The 23,410-nt window shown below is 41.2% G+C and overlaps 1 protein-coding gene across 4 annotated transcripts in view; it reads left to right on the forward strand.

Moving 5' to 3' along the window:
- Window positions 1-23,410, forward strand: part of DYM (dymeclin) — a 341,153-nt gene that overhangs the window by 205,223 nt on the left and 112,520 nt on the right. For all 4 annotated transcript variants that reach the window (XM_087869834.1, XM_045790039.2, XM_045790038.2 and 1 more), the window contains exon 14: window positions 14,573-14,675. In XM_087869834.1, the coding sequence (XP_087725960.1) occupies window positions 14,573-14,675 (103 nt within the window). The remainder of the gene's footprint in view (window positions 1-14,572; window positions 14,676-23,410) is intronic.

Below are 23,410 nucleotides of genomic sequence, written 5' to 3' on the forward strand. Positions count from 1 at the left end.
GTATCTTCCTGATAAATCGTGTTATAATAGAAAAGTAGGTATTCTGCAGCATTTTCTAAATACAGTGATTAGTGTCATGTTTCCTGTGACTATCTTTGTAAAATCTGACATATAGTAAACATACTTGATTTGGTAGGCTTCCCCTGAGAGGAAATTTCTTTATACTTAGGAAGTGCCTTCCAACTTGTGATAGTAACCTTCTAAGCTGTCCTGGCTCCTCCTGTATTCACTGGGGGATAATCCCACTTTCCAGATGAATTTTGTCATTAAATATTATTTCAGTCCTAAGTGTTGCTGTAAATTAGTGACATTGTGCTACGGAACTTGGTTTTTTTGTTTTAAGTGGATGGGTTTGCTATCTGCTTGGCGCGTACTTTTCTCAAGGGACGGAGAAAGAGTAACCAAGAAAGACAACCTGAGTTCTTTCCAGTCAGGAAATCTGTTTCTGTTTGTTATATAATACCCTTGAAAATACCATAAAACTTCTAATAAGTTTGGTATCTTTCGAATTGTGTACTAATTAGAGCATATTTTGGGTCTTTCATTGTACCTGAGTTTATATAAGAATATCACTTTTAAGTAGAGTGGCTATGAAAGGGGTATAAAAGTAAGTTAAAATTTGGGATAAAGTTTTTCCTTTGAGGTAAATCAAATTACGAAATTTTTAATTAGGTCATTCTTATTAAATAGCATTTCTGACCAAATTTAGTCAAAATTGGAAAAATCTGCTTTAGAAAACAAACCTTTTTACATTATGCCCACTTACTAGACGTTTTTCCACTGAATGACTTTAAAGCTAAAAACAAATCTGCATGAACACATTTGTAAAAAATAAAATCATCTTTAACCTAAAGATGGAATCTCTTATTTTACTCACTCATTTTTCATAATGTAGGTAGCAGATTGTATATTGACAGATCATGTATTTTATCCATTACTTTCAAAATATTTTTACTTGTCATAATTCATGTAACATCATTTTTAAGGTTGTTAATTACCTTTCAGTTTTCCTTTAATGACTTATTTTGTTAACCAGTGGACATTCAATTCCCGAATTTCAGCTTTTTTTTAATAAGACCCATCGTTTAGTTGATTACCTTACTCTGTTGCGTGACTAGTTATTTTTGGTTCTACACATACGTTTTGGTTATGCAGTCGTACAATGAAAATCATGCCGGACATCGTAACCATAATTTCAAATTCTCACTGAGATACCGTAGCGTGTGTTTTTGTGGCTATAAGGTTGGCTTCTCTAGTCGCAATTCCGAGTGTGCCCTTTCGGTGGGAACCGTCCTTACTAGGTTTTATAAATGCGTATCTTTGTATCTTTTGCTTTTATTTTCAGAGTGTTTCAAGAAGATGAATTACTGTATTTTCCTTAGCACATTGAAATAAGGAGCAATATAGAGTCTAGCTGATCAAGTGTGAGGATGGACACAAGTTCCTGTGCATCGCTGTCCATACTGGTCGTGCACTAAACATTGGCATTTGCACAAGCCTTCCTCCATAGTCAGAAAGCTATTTATTGGTGTTGAGGTTTCCTATTTGGTACTCTGCCTTACATGCCATAAAATCAATGTCATCTTAGCACTTGTCCTGGATGGAAATGCATTTTAAGCTATTTATTATATATGTAAAGTAATGTTTATGGTTATTAAGTCAATTAAATGTGAATGGGCAGTTTATTCTCCTCTGACCTTGCTTCTTTGTATAAATGTCAGTGTTCTTAGTGAAGATAATTATGTAGTTAGGCATCTCCTGCATTTTAATTTTAGATCCTTAAAAATAAGATTTTTTTTTTTTACTAAAAATAAAGATCTCGTGTTTCCAGTTTTGTAAGGTAGGAATACTGATGTCTTTGCAGTTTCTTTTACTGGAGTAAGAAGGACAGAAGAGAAAAAGAAAGACAAATTGTTAGTAGCAAGCCTATTTTAGACCTTGTGTGTGCAGAACACTGTAAAAAAATATCTGTTAATCAAGCCCTAAATGAACTTAGCATTTTGGGAGAAAACCCTGTGTTTTCAGTACACATAATGCATTGTATGCATTACAAAACATACATATAAGCATATAGCAATTGAGCATGAAGCAGCATTTTAAAACAAATAATATATAGTTTGAGAGGAAAAGGCTGGAAGGTTACTAATTATATCATATTCTGTAAGTACAAGGGGCCATATTTCGTAAGATGAGTAACAATCTTTATAGACGTTGATGAGTTTTTATTTTACCAAAAGTGTTTAGATCCTCAGATTTTTCCCACATTTATTAGAGCCATCCAACATCTATCTGTTCCCGTCTCCCTCACCTCCGATTTGGTCTGTCTTCGACAGAGGCTGCCTGACTCTTGTTGGCAGTCGTTGGTCTGCTCAACTTTCTCTGAATAGATAGAAACATTCTTCATGAGAAGCAGAGAAGTGTAATGAGAAAGAAAAACATTTTATGTGAACAGACTAATATTTCAAAAGTAGTAGTCATTACCTTAGACTCCCCTGCAGCTGGACACACACACGCACGCACGCACGCAACGCACCCCCCATTCTCCCAGTACAAGTGCACATACTTTTAGGTTAGATCAGTGGCCAGTGCTTGTATTGTTGTAACAAGATCCTATTCACTGATGGTCCATATATTATATGATATTTACTTTCTTACACAATTTGTGTGAAAATATCTTTATTTTAACCTTTAGAATAAAAATGTATCAGGGTTCTCATTCCGCGTTTGGAAGGCGTAGCTCTTTGTTTTGTAACTGTCGAGATGTTTAATGCCATAGTAATTCTTGACAGCTTGTGCATGGCCCTCCCTCTTTTTCTTTCTTTCTCGGTTTCTAGGACCGTCTTTTGTCTCCAATGTTTTAAATTCCAGTCATATGCTATCATGTGGGGGGATTTCTTTGTTTTTTACCTGTGTTCTGGATTCTTGGTGGGCTCTTTCAGGAATTCATGTTTTCCGGTTTGAGAACTTTCCTTGAACTAATTCTTTAATAATGTCCATTTTTTCCTTCTTCCATTTTCTTTGTCCTCTTAAAACATGCTCTGGTAGACTTTGTGGACCATTTCTTGGCCATTTTTCTTTTGCTTGCCATCTCTTTCTCTTTTCTGTCCCACTTTCTGGGAAAGTTCTTCAAATTTATTTTCCAGCTCTTTCATTGAAGTTTTCATTTCTGCTATCATATTTGCACTTTCTAAGAGTTCTTTTTTGTTGTCTGATACTCTTTATACCACCTCCTTGTTTCACAGCTGACATGTTTACTTCCCTGCCTTAGCTTACTAATTGTAACATTTGGGAAGTTTTCAGCTTCTCCCTGCATTATTTGTTTCATTTGAGTTCCTTTTTTCTTTCTTGCTTCTCATTTTACTGGCTCTCCCTGGTGATCTTTGGCAGAGTTCATATTTAAAAGTGGGGCACTAAAGAACCGACTGAAAGTTCTGTGTGCTTGGGTTGGACTTCTTTGGTGCCTTCCTTAAGACTGTTCCCGCTGGGCTGGGTTTCTTGAGAACCACCCCCTGCCCTCAGTATCTATGGATACTTTTTGTTACACTTCTCAGTTTCCCTGAGGGTAGTCCTCAATATTCTCCTGAATGTACAAACCTAGCTGACAGCATTCTCTGAGCTGATTGGGGGGTGGGGGAGGGGGGAGCTGAAGGCAGAGGTTTCAGTGTTCAACCTCTAGACTCTTGTTTATTCACCCTCTTTCAAGACAGCACACGCATCCTTAGTTGTGCCTTACATCTCAAAACCCACTTTCTGCTTCATCCTTTCACGTGTAAACACTTCTCTTCTTCTGGAAACATAAAGGAAGGCACTTATTGGGCTGAGCAGGGAAGGAGAGGGGAACTGAAAGTCTGACTTTTTTAATACAGATTTTCAGTCTCTCTTTCTGTATCTGTGCCCCACTTTTTAATACCTGGTGCTTATATTTACCTGAGCCTTGCCAGAGTTCCAGAATATAAATACGTAGCATCTAGTCTTCCTTCACTTCTGGCTTAGTTTTGAGCCTTTCATGGTCTCTCTTTTTTCTCTCTATATTAAATACTGGGTTTTCTCATCCACTGTAGTGGCTTTAAATTTCAATTATATGTTTTCACATATCTTTAACTGGAATCTCTTTCCTGAGCCAGAATGTCTACCTCACGGGTAACAAATAGGCATCTCGCACTTACCATATCCAGGAGGGAACCTTTGACGATCTCCTTGGAACCTGTTCCCTGTAAAGTTTCTCCTTTCTCAGTAAATGATGTGCTCATCGTTCCATTTGCTTCGGGTAAAAACTTTGATGATATCCTTGACTCGTCTCCTCTTACATCTCAAATCCGGTCTGGCAGCAACCGCTGTCAGCTTTGCTATCAACTAGTTTTGTACACACAGGAAAAATATTGGAGGATTACTCTCAGGAAAAACTGGAAGTGTAAGTCAATTGTAATTCTAGCTAAGTGAGACAGAACATTTGTTTTTCTAATGTAGTAAAATATTGAAAAAAAAGATAATGTCCTGGCCATAAAAAATCGGGTATTTGTCTAAAGAGTCAGAAGCCAGAGAAACTTTGAAATTTTAAACTTAACAAAAGTACTCTTTTTTTTTTTTTTCAGGGGATTTTTACTTTGTGTTTTACTCAGTGAACCAATATCAGGTACCTGCTCTGTACCAGGCATTGTTCTAGGCACTGGGATTATAGCGTGGAACAAAATAGGTGAAAATTCCTGCCATTGTGGAGCTTACATTCTAGTGCAGGAGTTAGGAAGCTTTCTGTGAAGGACTAGATAGTAAATATTTTAGGCTTCGGCTGCCAGGTGGTCTGTGTCACAGCTGTTCAACTTTGCCATTGTACCATGAAAGCAGCCATAGACTATAATGAATGAATGGATGTGGCTGTGTTCCAATAAAACTTTATTTGCAAAACCAGATGGTGGGCCAGATTTGGTCTGCAAGCTGTATTTTGCCCACTTTTGTTCTAGTGGATGGAAACAATAAAGACATAAGAAAAGCATATAGTATTTCAGAAAGTGGTAAGTAGTATGGGGAAAAAAATAAAGCAATGGAAAGAAAATAGGATGTGCAAGGGTTGGGTTGCAATTTTAACTAGAGTGGTTGTGATAGTCCTCAGAGAAGAGATGACATTTGAACGGATACTTTAAGATGAAGGAGTAAGCCATACCGGACCCAAGCATGTGTAAAAAAGGAGGTTTGTCTTAAGGATACTCAGTGGAGAATGGCTCACAAAAGAAATGCAGATGTTGGGGTTCCAGAGATAAGGTTCCAGAGACTTGAACTGAGGAGTCAGCACCTCCAGAGTATTTTCTCTGCCCTCCTTCTATTCTGTGGCTTTCTCTTTCACTGTTTCAGCATAGGCGTGTGGGTTTTCTCCATGAAGCTAGATCTGACCTTAGGCACCTCCAGATTCACATACCTGCAGTCTTCTAACCAAGGGGAAAAGCAGTCTTTGTCACCGTTCCTAGGTAGAAAAGTCTTAGGGAAAGTTTCCATCTGGCCCAACTTAGACCATATATCCATTGACCTATTTTGGGGATCCAGGAAGGGGTATTATAATTGACTAAGCCTTGTGTCATGAAGTCAGTTTTTTTTCAGGAGAGTGGTTAGTTCTATTCTTAAAAGAGGGGAGTAGGAGTGAACCATGAAGGACAGAAAAAAAATAGTCATCATAATCAGTAAAACAAATCTCCTGATGAGAGATAATAAGGTGGTTATGAGTGCAGAACTGAAAGTCAGATTACCAGGATATAAGTTCTAGCTCTTCCACTTATGAGAAGTATTGTCCTTGGCAAATTAATTTACCTCTCTAATGCCTTAGTTTCCTTTGTATAGTGTGATGAAAGTATTAGTACTCCCTTAAGCCTGTTGTAAATTAATTTAGTTAATAATTATAAAAAATTAGTAAGGTGCTTGGCACAGAGTATGTTCTCAATAAGTGACAGCTACCATCATCCTTATTATGTCTCCTTGGCATATAAAAGGATAACCAGTGGGATCCATCCCAGGAATTGTAAGATTGCCTCAACATTCCATAATCAATCAGCACAATACACTATATTTAATAGACTTGAAAACCATATGATCATCTTAGTAGGTGCAGAAAGATCATTTGACAAAATTCAGCACCTATTCATGATTTTTTAAGAAATCAGGTAACAAGGAAGAGAGGGGATTTCCTCAACCTGATAAAGGGCATCTGTGGACAATTTATAGCTAAAGTCCTGCTTAATGGTAAAATACTGAATATATTCTTTCCTAGGATCAAGAAAATGGCAAGGACATTCACTCTCACATTTATTTAACATTGTATTAAAGGTCCTAGGCAGTGCAGTGAGTCAAGAAAAAGAAACTTTATAAATTCAGATTGGAAAAGAACACTTAAAACTGACTTTATTCACATAAAACATGGTCATCTGTTTAAAAAAATCCTCATCTGCAAAAAATTGGAAGAGATGAGTTTAGCAAGGTCAAAGGATACAAAGGTCTGATATTCATGTGACAATCAGAAGTCAAAATTTAAAAGCAATACTGTTTATGGTAGCATAAAAATATGAAATAACTTAGGAAAAAGCATAACTAAAATACATGCAAAATGTGTATACCGAAAACTAAAACATTGCTGAAAGAAATTTTAAAAGACCAGACACCTGAAAGTAATATATCACTTATATAAGACTTAAATAAACAGGGTGATCCCATGTTCATGGATCAGAGACAGTGTTGTTAAGATCCTGAAATTTATCTATACATTTAACACAGTCGTAATCAAAATCCCACCAGGCCCTTTGGTAGAAATTGACAAATTGATTCTAAAATGTATGTGGATATACAAAAATCCTAGAATACCCAAAAGCAATTTTGACAAAGAAAACTCAAGGAGAACTCATGCTACCTGATTTCAAGATGTACTATAAATTACAGCTAATGCAATCAGGGCAGTGTGGTATTATTGGTATGCAATAGATTTATAGACCAATGGAATGGAATAGAGTTCAGAAATAGACCCATGCGTATATGGTCAATGAAATCTTGACAAGCCTGTCAAGGTAATTTAAGGGGGAAGGAATAGTCTTATCAACTAATGGCGCTGGAACAGTGAAATATTCATATGCAAAAAACCAACCCAAGAACACAAACCTTAACTCTTACTTCATGCCATACATGCATCCAAATGGAGCACAGACCTTAAATAGGAGAGTTAAAACTATGAACCGAATACAGCAAATCATGGGAGAAAATCTTTGGGATCTTGGGTTAGGCAACGGTTTCTTAGGACACAAAAAACACAAATCTTTCTTTAAAAGTTGATGAATCGGACTTCATCAAATTCTAAAATTTTGCTCTTCAAAAGGCACTGTTAAGAAAATGTAACCCCCGCCCCTCCAAACACACCCACTGCTGGTCTGGGAGAGATTATGTACACAAAAATACCTGATAAAGGACTTGTATCTAGAATATTATAAAGAACTCTTACAAACTCAGGAAGAAGAAGGAAAACCACCCGTTGTTTTAAATGGGCAAAAGATTTGAATATGCACTTCACCGGACAAAACTAGGAGCGCAGGAAAATTCATTAGGGAATGCAAGTTAAAACCACAGCAAAATCTTCACAGCCACGGGAAGGGCTAACGCTAGAAAGACCGACAGAGCAAGTGCCAGCAAGAATGTGGGGCAGGCGGGCCGTTTCCTACGGAGTTAAACAGCCTACAACCTAGCTGTTCCACTTAGAGGTATTTACCCAAGAGAAATGAAGACGTTTGTTCACAAAGAAACTTTTTGAGCATGTTTATAGCGGCTTTATTCATAATGGCTCAGAAGGGGAGACACCCCAAGGGTCCATGAACTAATAAATAGATAAATTGAAGTTTGTTCTTGCAACGGAAAGCTACTCGGCAATAAAGAGGAATGGATTACTGATACACAAAACAACGTGGATGGAAGGCTAAGTGATAGAAACCAGACACAAAAGGGTACATACGGTATGATCCCATTTACCTGAAGTCTAGAAAGGGCAGAACTGCAGTGCCGGGAAACAGGTCGGTGGTTGCCTGGGGTCAGGGAGGGCGGCCGTGGAGCAGGGGATTGACTGCAGAGGGGCGCAGGGAGCGTCCTGCGGGAAGGGAAATGTTCTGTGTCACGTATGGTGATGAGTCCCATGAGTGCTTAAATTTTTCAAACCTCATCGCATTGTCTACTTAACATTGGTTAATTTTGGTCTGTATTGATGATTCCTCAATAAAGCTGATTATAAACAAGGTAAGCAGCAGTGCGAGAGTACATCGAAGTGTCGGTTAGGGCGTGGAGAAGTCAATGTTGTCCAGAGGGAGGGTGAGCACAGGTTAGAGGGATCCTCCACAGACGGGGTGAAATGGGCAGCATGCACCTGGGCCCTGAAGGACGGACAGCATTTCGATGCGCAGAGAGGAGAAGAGGTGTTCCTACAAGTAGGAGTCGCTGCCTGCAGGGGAGAAAGCATCAAGCTTGGTGTGAGGAGATTTGGTTTCTGTCTGCAGCTCTGCTCTGAATAACTTTAATGATACTTCGTATTTCTTGACATTTTAAGATAGCTCTTTAGGATTTGTCAAGAACTTGCGTTCACTACACTGTGTAACTTTAACCTCGGGTGAACTGCCAGCTCTGCACCTCAGTTTCCTAACTTCCCATTCTTCTGTGGCGTCGAGGTACTCCTCGTCTCTCCGCTGACTGCTATGGTGAGGGAAGGATGGGGCTGTGGAGGGAAGGTGACTACGAGTTGGGAGAGGGGCAAGGCTGTCGTGGGGAAGGTCTGCAGTTTTCAGGGAGGGAGCCCCCCTGCCACCTCCTAGGAAGTGACCTATCTCTGTTGCCCCCCCCTTCACAGTCTTCCTCTAGCTCTTTGCTCCCCCACGCTGCCCACTTCCCCACATCCGGCTTCTCTCTCAACCTCGGGAATTCACTTCAGCCTCCTCCTCCGCTCCAAGAAGGGTTTTTGGTAAGGTCACCATTGGTTTTTTTTTTTCTTGGGCCAAATCCGGTGACTTTGTTTCTTTTTTTTTTTCTTTAATCCTTCTTTACCTTTTGACAGTGATGACCACTCTCCCCTTGAGATTATTCTCTTGGCTTCCAGAATGTCTTTTGCTTTTTCTTCTTCCACTTCTATTTCTCTGAGGGCCCTTTGCTAGTTCCTCTTCAGATGTTCCCACAGTTCTGACCTTGTCCTTCTTTTCTCACTTGACACGTGATCCTTGGGTGATCACCTGTACTTGTGTGATGGCAGCGGATGCCGATGACCCTCAAAGTTCTCACCTCTCTCCTGAGCACCAGCTTCATATTCCCGAGCTGCCCACCTGGGTGTTTCTTACCATCTCCATCTGGGTAGCCCTGCGCGTCTCTGGGTTCCGTGGCAGAATCATTAAGAGCAGACTCTGGAGCTTGCCTGCCCGATTTTGACTCCTGACCCCACCACTTAGTAGCTCTGTGCCTTAAGCAAAGTACTTAACTCTCTGCCTCGATTTCATCCTCCCTAAAAACAAAACACAGGATGGATGATGATGGCGCAGGCCTCCCGTGATGAGTTGAGCCACAAGCCGTGTATGCGTCCTAGTAACCCCCTCCTCGGGCTTCCTGGGCCCTCTGCCTGCTCTGACGCTCTCGCATCCCGAGCACGTTTGGTCACACTCTCAGCCAGCCACTGTTTCCTAATTTGCGAACCTTGGAGTCACCCAGGATTCCGTTTTGTCCTTGTCTCTGTTGTGTCTTTGCCTTCCTGATGGCTCACACTGCCTTAGCGTGGTTCCCTCCTCCTCTCTTACTTTGAGCAGTGATGTTGGTTACCTACAGGTTCTTTCTGCTTCTGCACTTGTTCTCTTGTGAGCCCTTGTCCGTCCTTCCCTCTAGGGGTGGAGGAATCTCTCTGAAACAGATACAGTAGTTATGTACTTGTGCCTCACTGGTTGGGCCTGGATTTTTCAGACTTTGTGTCCTAGAGCCCTGCGGTTCTGTGGCAGGGACTGGATGGCCACCATGGGATGAGAGCACGTTGGGGAGAAATCGAGGACACACATGAACAAGGACTGATCCCTTCCTGTCCATCCCTTGCCCCATACTCCCCACCTGAACAGCGAACACAGCAGCTTTGCTTTCGTCTCTCCTGTTGTAGCCCTGCTGTCATAAAACACCTCTGGCTTTCAAGGGGCACCTGGGTGGCTCAGTCAAGCATCTGGTTCTTGGTTTCAGCTCAGGTCATGATCTCAGGGCTCTGCACTCAGCGGGGAGTCTGCTGGAGATTCTCTCCTCTGCCCTTCCCCCCCATGCTCGCTCTCAAATAAATTAAAAAAAAAAAAAACAAAACCCTCTGGCTTTCAAGATGAAGTCCAAGGTCTAAGTGAGACATGAGAGACACTTCATAAACGATGCCCACTACCCGCCCGGCTGGGCTCCGCCACAGATTTAACACTTGATGGACATGTGTGCCATCCTGTTGCCTCCACCAACAGTGCTCAGATGTCTCTGTCTACCCTTGTGCTCTTTCTCTGCCCAGATGACCTTTACCTTTGCCTCATTTGCTTGGCTCGCTCCTGATTGTTCCTCCAGATTCAGTTCAGGCGTCACCTCCAGCAATGACTTCCTGTTCCCATCTTCAGGTGCAGCTGGGCAGCCTCATCTGTGTCCCCCTCACACTCCCTGCCCATCTCCATCGCTGCACGGACAGTAGAACCTTCTATGTAGGTTGATCATCCCTAGCCAAGCAGCACGAGGGCAGGACAAAGACCGTGCTGCTTTTGCTTGTCACTGTATCCCAGGTAACTTGCACGTCGCCCAGCACATCGTGGGTTCTTGGTAAATATTTGGCTTACTGCCTGCCTCAGTGACTTGACAAGATGAAATGCAAACCTCCTAGCACGGTCTTTTCAATAGGCCTGTCCCTGTCTTGCTGAGCTTCCCCTCTTGGCGCACTCAGCCCGTGGACTGCATTGTTCTGACCGTGATGCTGCTTCCCTTGACTCTCTCCGAGCCTCTCGGTACACCGTTCCCCCTTCAGCATTACTTACTCTCCCTCCCCCTGTACTCCTCCCCACTAGCAAGCCCCTGACCTTCAAGGCCACGAGATAGATGTCCTCTGACATTTACCTAGCCTTCCTCTGTGTTCCCCCAGGGCACTCTTGAGACCCTCCAATTTCAGAATTACAGGCTTTTTTTTTTTTTTTAATCACCTTAGATTTCAGCTCCTTGGGAGCAAGGAACATGTCTCTTTCATCATTTTGTAAGACTGATGTCCATTAGCTGCTTCTCCACATTGAGTCAAGTCCACGACTTGCGATGTGCCATCAGTGGTCCTTCACGGTCCGTGCTCAAACTGTCTATTCTGGCCTCGTCTCCTGCCGCTGCCTGTGAGCCCCTTCCAGCAGCTGGTGGTCTTCTGAGCATTTTTCATGTTGGACTGACCATGCAGAGTCTACCCACATGCCGCTGTCTTTTCTGAAATGCTGGCTGTTGGCAGGGGCTCTGGTTTCTTCAGGATAGTGTATTCTTTTTATTCTAATTTTTTAAATGTTTGTAATATTTCAGGCATACATCAAAGAGATAGAGTAATATAGCAAATCCCCTATGTGTGTATACAGCATAACAAAAACATTTTATATATATACATATATATATGTAGAGAGAGAGGACATAAGAGAGAGAGAGATTCAGAGAGAGAGCTAAATCCCTTATTTTTTCCCCCTCTGATCCCATTTCCTTCCCTTTCTCAGAGAATAATAGCAATCTGAAGTGTAGTATTTATCATGTCCATGTGTTTTATTATTTCTCGTTTTATCTGTAGAAGATAGGTAATACCATTTTTGCACTTTTAATATGCTATGTAAACAATATTACTTTGGTCACGTTCTTCTACAAGAGTCTTGCTGGTAAAACAAGATTGTTTTGGAGATTTATTCATATTGTTGCATGTAGCTTTAGATAACTTTAAATTGCTGTGTAGGTTTTTATTATAGGACTCTCCCACAGTTTATTCACCCATTCTCTTGTTCATCCGTGTTTTGATTGTTTTCAGCTTTTCATTGTTAAACCAATTTGTAGTGACCATTCTTGTATAAAAAGAAAAACCTAGTCTTTTTCTAATATTAAAAACAAGGACTCTGGCAGCGGTATCCTGAGTGAATAGTACACTTGAAAGAATTACCCCTTTACACGCAAACATCATACATCTTTACCATTTACTCTAACTGGCAGTAAGCTAGGAGGCTAGTACTTCGATTGCAAGCTTTCACCAGAAGTCACTTTACTCAGCAATATACGAGCCACGTCTCACATACATTTAGGTCATTTTGCCTTAAAAATGTTAAATGCGAGCCAGAATTAGAATGTTTAAAAAAAAAAAAAAAGTTGAAAGCTCTATAGCTCTAAGACCTGAGGGAAATCCTATTAAACTGTAGAAGAATAACAACTTGAAGCAAGTGTGAACGCGGTTTCTCACTCATGATAGGAACCTGGAAGTGACCTCAAATCAGCTGTTCTCACACCAGCTTTCTTAGGAACAGCTGGGAGCAGTCGCCACAGCCCCTTGAGATGGACCATGTCAACGTTTTCTGCCCTTACTGGTCACATTTCCCGTGGTGCCCAGCGAAAGAGCTTACGTTTGGATCGAGGCTCACTTCCTTGTTCTGTCTTCTAACAGGGGAGCAGGTTATTAGTATTCGCTTTGAAAATAAACAAAACTAGACTTTCTTCTCCAAAGGAAACAATTTCGAATCCTTTTTGCTTTGATTCCTACAACTTGTTTAATAATTCTCTTCAATTTTGATGGCAGGTACCTCTGCCGTCCTCTGAAGGGACACTCGGAGGACACGGACAGAACCCCTAGGTTGCGGGTATTTTGTGAAGTCCACAGAGGCCGCTGTCTTTCTTCTCTTGCCCCCCCTTCTTCTGACTAACACCAGGAAGCGCCCTTCTTCCAGGCATATTTAGTGCTTTCCCTTTGTTTGGGCATCAGTTCATGCCTCTGAGTCTTGCCATGCCCTGTGCTAGAACTGACCGTCAAAGTTCCTTCGGTCTCAGAAAACTCCTGAAATTCCCTTTATTCCTGAAATGTACCGCTAACAAATTCAAAGAATCTTAGTAATTTTTTTCTTTGTGCATTTCCACGTGAATACGCTTTGTACACCATCCCAACAAATTTTTGCCTTTTATTTTCGTCATTTACAAAATAATTTGTGTATTTGAAACGTATACTGCTAATGCAGTTCACTGTTCTGTTCTGTTATTCCTTTATTCAGCAATTTTACTTCAAGGAATTTATCCTGTACATAGTTTCACCTCAGTATGCTAAAAAATTATATACAAGGGTGTTCATCGCAGTGCTGCTTTATAAAAAACAAAACTGGAAACGTTGCAATGATTGATTAATGATGGACTAAATATAAATAAATTATGGTATATCCATATGCTTAGGTATCCGTTCCTGGCACTCAGCATTTGTTCAGTGGATCAAGGAATGTATTGTTCAATGAAAAAACTGTGAAGTACGGATCAGTACATACTTGGTGGAATAAAAAAGGTGGATGTGTATGTACAGTATTGCTTGATACACATGCCTTGCTGCCTTTCACAATTCTGGAATCACAGACAATAAACTGCTGGGACGTAGTAGCTACCAGTGTGTCATAGCAATGGGTGTGAGCAGGAAGTGTGAGGTTCACTTTTAACCTTAGAAGGTAAAATAAAACTAAACCTTAAGTGGAGAAGACCCTTGGGCAGGTTTCTGGACCACCTCTTGTAGTTCTCTCCAGTCGAATAATCTGCCTGCACATTCCACCTGCCACGCAGCCCCAAGCCCTGACCCCTGTGTGTCTTCAGCTCATCACGATGCTGCTGTGTACTGCTTGGGTCCCAGCGTTCTGCCTCACAGTCTGGAATGTTTCTCTAGGCAGACGCTCCCTTCTTCTAGGGACCCCAATCCTGCACTGCAGATGTTGTACACCAGCTGGAAAGAAGTCGTGTCATGTATTTTGTCCAGTTTTTAAGGTATTAATAGCAGGAAGGTTATTCAGTACCGGTTAATCCATCATGACCAGAAGTGGAAATCTTATAATATGTATATTTAAAGTCATTCTTTTTGAGAAACAAGAAGATAAAGCTGTGATAAAAAGTGATTGACTCTATTATACTAGAGAAATAATTTAATCCAACACACTTATTTGAAAGATGAGGAAATTGAGATACAAGTTCAAGTGACTAGTATTAGCTTGCCCTCAGAGTTCCTCGTGAAGCCCGTGCATATCTCACGCTGTCTGAATCTCTCTGTCCACTGTTCTTTGCACGACAGTAGAAAATTGTCCTGTGTTTGAAATAGAATTTTAAGCTGTCAAATTTTTTGTTATTCTTTTGAATCCTTATAATTTAGACATTCTCCTCACTTCATTTTTTGTTATATCAATAGTATTATTAATCCTGCCGTTAACACAGGCATGAAGAAAAAATCATTACATGTATATTTTAGAATAATTGACATTCTGCGGAACTCTATGATACTGTATAAAACCTAGAAAAGGAGACACTTAGTTCTTTCTTTTTTTGTTTTTTGTTTTTTTTTTTTCAGTTTGTTTTCCTTGCTGTCTAAAAAACACAACAAAGTTCTGGAACAAGCCACACAGTCCTTGAGAGGTTCCCTGAGTTCCAATGATGTTCCTCTACCAGATTACGTAAGTAGTTACCTTGCTTTGTCAGTAACCAGTTTTGTTTTCATTGTTAGGTTTGTAAGTAACAATCTCCATTCTCGAGATCTGACTTTGATCTTGGTGTCTCCGGTGTGCAGATAAAGGAGTGCTATCTCAAATCAAGGGAAAACCTTTTAAATGATTATTAACAAGTGGTTAAAGAACGTCAACCCTTAGCCTGTGACTGTTAATAATTAGGACTTTAGTTACCTCGGGCAAGAAACCCACTCAAACTAATTACACAGAAGCAAAAGGAGCAGTCTTACAGAAAATATGCAGAGGGTTCTCCCTGAACTCAGGGGGCGGAGGTACAGGGGCTGGATTTCACAGTGAGCCAGAACCTGAAATCGAAAAGCCTTTGGATTCAAGAATATCTTGTCTTTCTGAGGCTGTTTAGTTTCTGGGCTCTGCTTCCTTTTGCTTCCATTTTACCCTTGAGCTGTTCTCTATTGGCCAGATTTCCCTATTTGTTGACTTGGACCTAAAATAGCCACTCCAACCGTCCTCCCTCCCGGTGAGTGTCATGTCTGTAGCCACCTGACCAGAGTCTTGAAGTCCTGATTCTCTGTTCCTGGGAGAGAGAATCTAATTGGCTCTGCCCAGCTCAGTGTGCTGCTCGGGTCCTCTGAGCCGCGGTCAGCGGAGGACAGCACTCGTGTGTTGCCTTGGTTTCATCCACTTTAAAGATAAAGAGCTTATTCCCACCTAAGCTCAGAGAATGACGGCAGAGTGGGCTGGGAGCGGCACAGGAGGAGCATTATATAATAACAGGAAGGAGAATATTAGGAGTGCCTTTAGGACAGTGCCACTCTCTGTGACATTCCTTATATTTTGGAACGTAGCTGAGATGAGGATGCTAAAAATTATCTTGTCACAGACCCCAGAAGTAGTCCGTCGAGTTCTAATAAGGACGACAAGTCTCAGTGGGTTGATATTTAGAAACTTCATGAGAGAATTTTTAAGTTCTGAGTTTGAAGTGGTGATGCATACCAGACAGCCGGCGAGTTGTTTTGTTTCCTGTGGTTTGTTTCATTTCTAAATGGCTGTGCTGATACGAGACTGTGGGAACGGCCCCCGGTCCGGATAGCAGTCGCTGATAAACAGAGATAGCTGTGTGCAGCCCCAACCCAACTCGTGCTATTTTTCTTCTTTTATTTATTTTGTGTATGCATGTGATGTGATGATCTGTCATTCCCATTAAGGTATTAAGTTTGTAATTCCAAAGTACTTCTCTTTTAACAACAACAAAAGTTATCTTTTATGATTTTCCTGCTAATTAAATATTCTCAACTTAAAAAAAAAAATAATAGCTCACTTCTATCCAAGCCGTAACTTGCTGTAAGAAAAACATTTCTTCCTAATCACTCCTTGGAAACCTCAGTTGGGGCCCCTGAGTGGCCGTGGGGATTGCATTTATTAAGAACTTGAATTCAGGGGTGCCTGGGTGGCTCAGTCAGTTAAGCGTCCGACTCTTGATTTCGGCACCAGTCATGATCTCGGGGTTGTGAGATTGAGCCCTGCATCGGGCTCCATGCTAGGGCTGGAGCTTGCTTAAGATTCTCTCTCCCTCTACCCCTCCCTCTCTAAAACAAAAAACTTGAGTTCAGTTCCTCTATAAATGTTTTGTTATTTTTATACAATTACCATTTGCTTACACAGCACTCCTATGTCCTTTCTTTCACAAAAATGTGTTGAATGTATTTAGTGTTGAGGTTGTGGTAGCAGCATTCTCCTGTAATCAGAGACCAGAAAATCACTCTGTCTTTGAGAACATGGATCATGTTTAATGGTATTTGCCAATCATGAAAGTGATTATACAATGAAAGGACAGGTTGAACTCCTAACAGACATACCAATTCTACTATTGAACCTGACAGTTTTTAGAGTTGCTGACTTGTTCTTGCATGAAATTTTCACGAAGTAAAAATGAATTTCTTAAATTATCTGCTTCATAGAAATACAGGGAAAATTCCATTTAGAATCTGTCATTGACAGTCCTTATTTTAACATTTGTGTGTGTGAGACTTTACAAATCACAATGTCCTCCAGATGGGTTTATGAACTTGAATTTTGCTGCCTTTCCTCAGAGTTCGTTGCAGAGGGTGGGTCGCCCTGATTCAGTAGTGGTGACAGCAGCGGGGTCCTTCCTGCCGCTCAGCTGCATGGTGACAAGAGAACGCCACAGCGGTCTTAAGTCAGCCCTGCAGTGCGTTCTTCTTCCATGGTAACTGAGTGTGTTCACTTGTCATTCCCATTCTGCAAAACACTATAAGTGATTTGCATATTTGAAACCATGTTCTCACTGTCATTCTCTTTTAAATTGGTCATTAATTAGGAAAACAAAATGTTTCTCCTTTTTTCCCTCCCTAGAAATTTTAATTAAATGTCTCTGCCAACAGGCACATAAAACTCTGTGTCCTGGACTCATGCTGTAGACCAAGTGTTTGTAAGAGATGGAAAAGAAAAAGGAAAGGGTCTAAATGCAGCAGTGGGTCCCTGATAGCATCGCAGCTCACTTCTGTCCCGGGCGTGACTCTCCTTTCACACCAGGATTGAATGAGTTTGAGTAAGCACTCAAAAACAGGAATGTGTTCTTCTTCTCACTGTAATACATGGAGTACTTTCAGTCTGCCTAGAGGTTTCTGAGCTTATTAAGAAAACGTTTATTCTCATTATACTGAATAATTCACAGTCTATTGAGTATCAACATAGAAAACAAATAGCACGTTATAAAAACATCAGCGCTCATACTTCAGTACAACCTTGCTTATCGGAACAGCTCATGGGGCAGACCTGAAGCCTTCCACCAAGTTCTAGATAATGAGAAGACTGCCCTGGCTGCTGAAGGGGAAATAAAACAAAAATCGTACTCAAGTCCTCTTTGGGGAGAGAGAATGCTGAGTACAGAGAGAGAGAGAGCTGGTTCTGCAGCCTCTCTTCAGGGGCCATAAAGGCTTCTAGGAAACACGTGCAGGGCAGCGGCCACGAGACTGCACTTTGCTGTCTTCAGGGTTTCCTAAAAGTTAGTTCAGTGATGAAAGGGACAGTGACTAAAGATTAAAGGAGAATCTTTCAACATTTTTTTTAACAAAAACTGTACATATACATACACACAGACAGACACACATACACGCATTCCAGTGGTTCTCAAAGTTCTCTTTTTACTTTCCTTTACCCATGACTGTGCAGTAGAATTGTCCAGAGGCTTCATGATGAGTGATCACTTCATTGGCAGCTCACAGAGTGTGTACTTGTGTATTCTTGTGTTTTAAATTGTTCTTAGTTTAATTTGTAATATTTAATTTGTAAATGCCAATACATATAACCCACATAAAAGTAGGTTTTTTGAGAGCATCAGAAATTTCTAAGAATATGAAAGGGTCTTGAGATCAGAATACTTCAGAACCAATGGAATATATGATGTTGCCCCCATGCGTGCAAACACACACACGCACATGCAGGCACGCTCACACAGAAGGAACAAGTAAATATGTGCTGTTTTATATCCTGTAATTGTTTCGCCGGTGATATTCTTCTGTCCTGGTAGGATTGAGCTTTGAAGGCAAGAGTCTGTTGTAGCTTAGGCTGGAAAAAGTAGGCTGAATATTAGGCAGTTAGTTGATGGCGGTGGAGCTCCATCCCCACCCGTCTGCGTGCTCTTGCAGGCATCCAAAACTGCAAAAGAGTTTCAGAGCTAAATTTGTGTGACATTTAATTTGAATGGTTTGGTTGTTACCTTAGTCAAAAAAGATTAGTTTCTAACATGTAGTGGACATGTGTAATTTTTAAGCCTAATTATATATTTTCTCATTAATTTGTGCATGATCTTCATGTCAGAATTGCTTCTTTCCTGAGGCTGGCTCCTTTGGTGGAGCACGTGACTCCTGATCTCGAGGTCGTGAGTTTGAGCCCCACAGCGGGTGTAGAAAGTACTTAAAAATTAAAATGTTTAAATTGTTCCTTTTCTATTCAAAAGGTAGTCGTGGTATTCTTTCTTTTAGTTCAGTGCATATAAAACAGGTTGTTCAACCTCCACTTGATCTAATAATTTGCTATCTGAAATTCTAACTTCCTGAAGAGCAAACTCCATGTATTTGAAAGTTGTTTTGATCGAGTCTTGATTGCGTATCATTATCATTCTGCATGGGTTGTCAGAAGAGGGAGAGAACAATTTGGGGGAAGTAGGGAAGGAATTGTGCCGTTTTAATGGAAAGGATGTGCGATTTGAGCCGGGTGGTAGGAGAGATTGAGGCGGGAAAACAGTCTAGGGTTATGCTTCTTGAATAAGGGCATAGAGGTGAAAACAGTACATCATCGCCCTTGGGTTTCTCATCTCTGTCACAGTGTCTGGCATGTAATAATAGGTGCTCCCACCAAACACAAAAATTACCTCAGAACGACCATGGCCCTTAAACGTAGGAGCAAAGATTGTGCAATCCTTAGAAGAAAATATAGGAGTAAGTCTTTGGCAACAAAAGAAAAACAGACAAATGAGACTTCAACAAAATTTGAAACTCTTGGGCTTCAAAGGCCGCCATCAAGAAAGTGAAAGGACAGCCCACAGGATGGGAGAAAATACTTGTAAATCTTATATCCGATAAGGGACTAGTTAGTATTCAGAATATGTAAAGAATTCTTAACAGCTCAATCACAAAAAAGGCCAGTAGTCCAATTTTTTAAAAATGGGTGAATGTTTTGTAACGTGGTTCTGTAGCTTAGGTATGTTTCATAGCTGTCTGGCCTCAGGTCATTTTGCCTCTCCATGCCTCCACTGTCTCATCTGTAAAATGGGAGTGACAGTAGAACCTACTACCCAGGGCTGTTGTCAGGATTAAATGAATGAATGAGTCCAGGCAGGATCCTTGGCGCACAGCAAGTGTTTAGTAAGTGTTAGCTACTATAGTTATGCTGTGCAGTTCATGTTTGGAAGAGAGATTCTGGGACAACAGGAGTCGGTTCAGAAGATGGAGATGTCTCCACGTCCTCTGATGATGGGGAGAACTTCCTGCAGGAGAGGTGTGACGTCAGATGGAAGGGGAGAGATAACGGGAGCCACCGTTAGTTGAGCAGCAACATCAGGAAGCATCTTTAATCTGTCTGGGAACACCTCAGTAGTTATCTAACACCAAAGGGTGAATCTCAGCCCCAAAGGGGGGCCCTCACTTTTCAGCATCTTCCTGATCTTAAGAAATATACCAGGGGTGAGTGTGCCCCAGAGCCCTTAAGATGAACCAAACCAGAGTGACGACCAAGGGCAAAGGAGTGGCTCATGTTGGCATTTTTCTAGTCAGTCAGCCAATTTTCCTGAATGCCAGACATCCCACTAGGCCTTGGGTGAGGCAGTGATTGGGGTGCTTCACCAATCCCATCTCCTCCTCCTGATTATACAGCTAAGCACTCTTTCCCGTCATGCTTGCATCTGGTGGGGTGCGGGAGGATCAGACTAGATCTAGCCGGTGGTACGTAGGTGGAAGTGATGTCACCACCACCACCCCCGTGCCATCCTCCACACCTCTCTCATCACATGCTAGCTGGATGCAGGAAATCTGGTGTGAGACTCCAGGGTCGCACAGTATGGCAGTGCGTGAACCCCTGAATCATCTCACTGAAAGCCAGCTGGGTACCCTATTGGACTGTGATGCAAGAGAGCGATAAATCTTTTACTACATTAAGAAAGAAAATGGGCAAAGGATCAGAATAGACGTTTCTCCAAAGCAGACAGTACAGGTGACCAGTAAGCACATCGAAAGATGCTCACCATCATTGTCAGCAAGTGCAAATTTCAGCCACGAGTGAAGTTTACACCACCAAGATGACGGACATCAAAAGGCAGCACATCACAAGTGTTGGTCAAGGTGTGGAGAAGTCAGTATCCTCGGTCAGCTCATGGTAAAAATGTAAAATTGTGCGGCTGTTTCAGAAAACAACCTGCAGTTCCTCAAAAAGCTGAGCGCAGAATAACCATATGACCCAGCATATGGTTACACTCCCAAAGAATTGAAAACAGAAGTCCACAAAACGTGACTATTCATAGCACCTTTACTCCTAATAGCCAAAAAAGGGTGACAGTCCCAATGTCCTTCAACTAAATGGACAGATCAAAGGTGGATATCCATACAGTAGAATATTATTGAACAATAAAAAAGGATGAAGTAATGATATGAGCTTCAACATGGATGAACCTTGAAAACGTTACACTAAGTTAAAGAAGCCAGTAACGAAAGGCCTCTTGTCGTTTATATGAAGTGTCCCGAATAGGCACATCTTACAGAGACAGCTAGTGGATGGGTTGGACTGGGGGCATGAAGCCGAATGAGGAGTGACTGCTGACGAGTACAGGTTTCTTTTGCAGATGATGAAAACGTTTAAAATTAGGTGGGGGTGATATTGCACAATTCTGTGAATATACTAAAAACCATTGAGTTATACACTTTAAATCAGTGAAATACATATTTGTGTGAATTTTGATGAAGCCATTAAAAAAATGTAGTGCTTGGAGCACTAGGAGAAAAGGACTATTTGTTGAATGTAATAGATACCAGCTTGGCTCATTGTGGCATGAAGATGAATGTACGAGAATAAAGTTCATACTTTGAAAAAGTTAATATTTTCAGGGAGGGAAAATGTTTCTCGAGTGGTGATTTGACTTGAGAAGCTCAATTTGATATGCAACTGCATAAAGGTCAGTATTTTTCAGGCTGGCTTACGAACAAAAAAGTGCAAACAAGCAAAATACCCATCAAGAGAGGACTGATTAGATAAAGTATAAATTCATCCAGTCCAATATTCTGTAGCCATTTTTATAAAAAGTGAATTCATGCCATGTGGGCTTATATGGACTATAACACCTAAATCGCTACAAAAAAAAAAAGAAATCCACAAAACCCTTTATAGTATATAGGTTATACACACACGTATGTTTAAAAATATACATTTAGTTTCCCTTCTGGAAAAATACATAGGAAACCAGTAAATAGTAGTTGCCTATGGGGAGTCAGATGTAAGGCCCGGGGGTGGGGGGGAGAAGAACTTACCTTATACTTTTCTTTACAGGTCCAGATATTGGAATTTTTGCCAAGAACACCCGTAACTTACTTTTCCTTTCCTTCCTTCCTTCCTCCTTTCTTTTCTTCCTTTACTATTTTTTTTAAAGGTTTATTTTTAGAGAGAGAGAGTGAGTGGGGTTGAGGGAGAGGAGCAGAGGGAGAGATAGGAAATCCCAAGCGGACTCCTCACTGAGTGCAGAGCCAGACGTGAGGCTCGATCTCACAACCCTGAGATCATGACCAGAGCCGAAATCAAGAGTCAGCTGCTTAGCTGACTGAGCCACCCAGGTGCCCCCTTCCTTTACTATTTTCACATAATTTTACACTTAGGAGATCTAAGGAATTGCCACATACCCTTCCCCCAGCTTTCCCTTTTGTCAGTATCTTATATAACCACAGACCATTGATCAAAACTAGGAAATTAACCTTGGTACCGTACTGCTGACTGAAATACAAATCTCGTACTCAGTTTCCCAGTTTTATCCCTAATGCCCTTATTCTTTGCTAGGATTCAGGCCAGAATCACACAGTGCATTTTGCTGTCCTGTCTCCTGAGTCTTTCCTTGTCTTTCACAGCCTGAACATTTGTGAAGAGTACTGGTCAGTTATTTTGTAGAACACCCCTCAAGTTGGGTGTGTCTGGCGTTTTGTCCTGATTAGGTGGACGTTGTGCATTGCTGAGCAGGGCATCGCACAGGTGACATGCCCTTCTCAGTTCATGATGTCAGGGAACACATGACGTCAGCGTGTATTATTGGTGGCGTTTACCCGTGTTTTCCTTGACCACTTCACCAGGGTGATGTCTGCTAAGATTCTTTACTATAAACTTGCTAATTTTCCCTTTGTAATTATTGTGTATTGGGGGGAGATATTTTGAGACTATGCCAATATCCTGTTTCTGCTTAAACATTTTCCCACAAATTTTGCCTCCATTGATCTTGTCCCCATCATATATTACTGATAGATTCATGATTTTCTATTTGTCTCGTTCCTTATACATTTATTGAGCACTTCTGCAAGGAAGATTTGTCAGTGCTCCTCAGTGTATTTATTTGTGCAGCGATTTATATCCGTATGGACTCATAGGTAATAATTTTATTCTTTGTCTTGTAACCCGGGGTTATTGTTGTGTTGTTGTTCAGGTTATTCTAACTTTGGCCATTGGGAGCTCTTTGGGGGTACTTCCTCTGCCCTTTGAATATATTCCTACCTTTGTTTCCCTTTGAGACCGTCAGGATGTTCTAGCTCATCAGGTATTTCCCCTGCTCCAGCTCTAGGATCAACCAGATCTTTAAGGAGGATCATGAAATTTGAATCAAGATCTTAATAGTTACTTTCATAATATAGAAACTGCTATTGAAAATAAATAGAAAGCCACATCTTCTGAATAGGGTTGGTGAACGTCTCTAAAAGAAACAATTGCTTTGGGGCACCTGGGTGGCTCAGTCGGTTAAGCTTCTGCCTTTGGCGCAGGTCATGATCCCAGGGTCCTGGGATTGAGCCTCACTCACATCAGGCTCCCAGCTCAGCGGACAGCCTGCTCCTCCCTCTCCCTCTGCTGCTCCCCCTGCTTGTACTGTCTCTCTGTCAAATAAATAAATAAAATCTTTAAAAAAAAAACAGAACAGAACTGCTTTGATCTCATATAGGTCTCAAGCCCACATTGATTAGGTC

This window comes from Ursus americanus, chromosome 19 (genome assembly GCF_024610735.1).
Source record: "Ursus americanus isolate L20-20 chromosome 19, mUrsAme1.1.p, whole genome shotgun sequence".
Classification (NCBI taxonomy): domain Eukaryota; kingdom Metazoa; phylum Chordata; class Mammalia; order Carnivora; family Ursidae; genus Ursus; species Ursus americanus.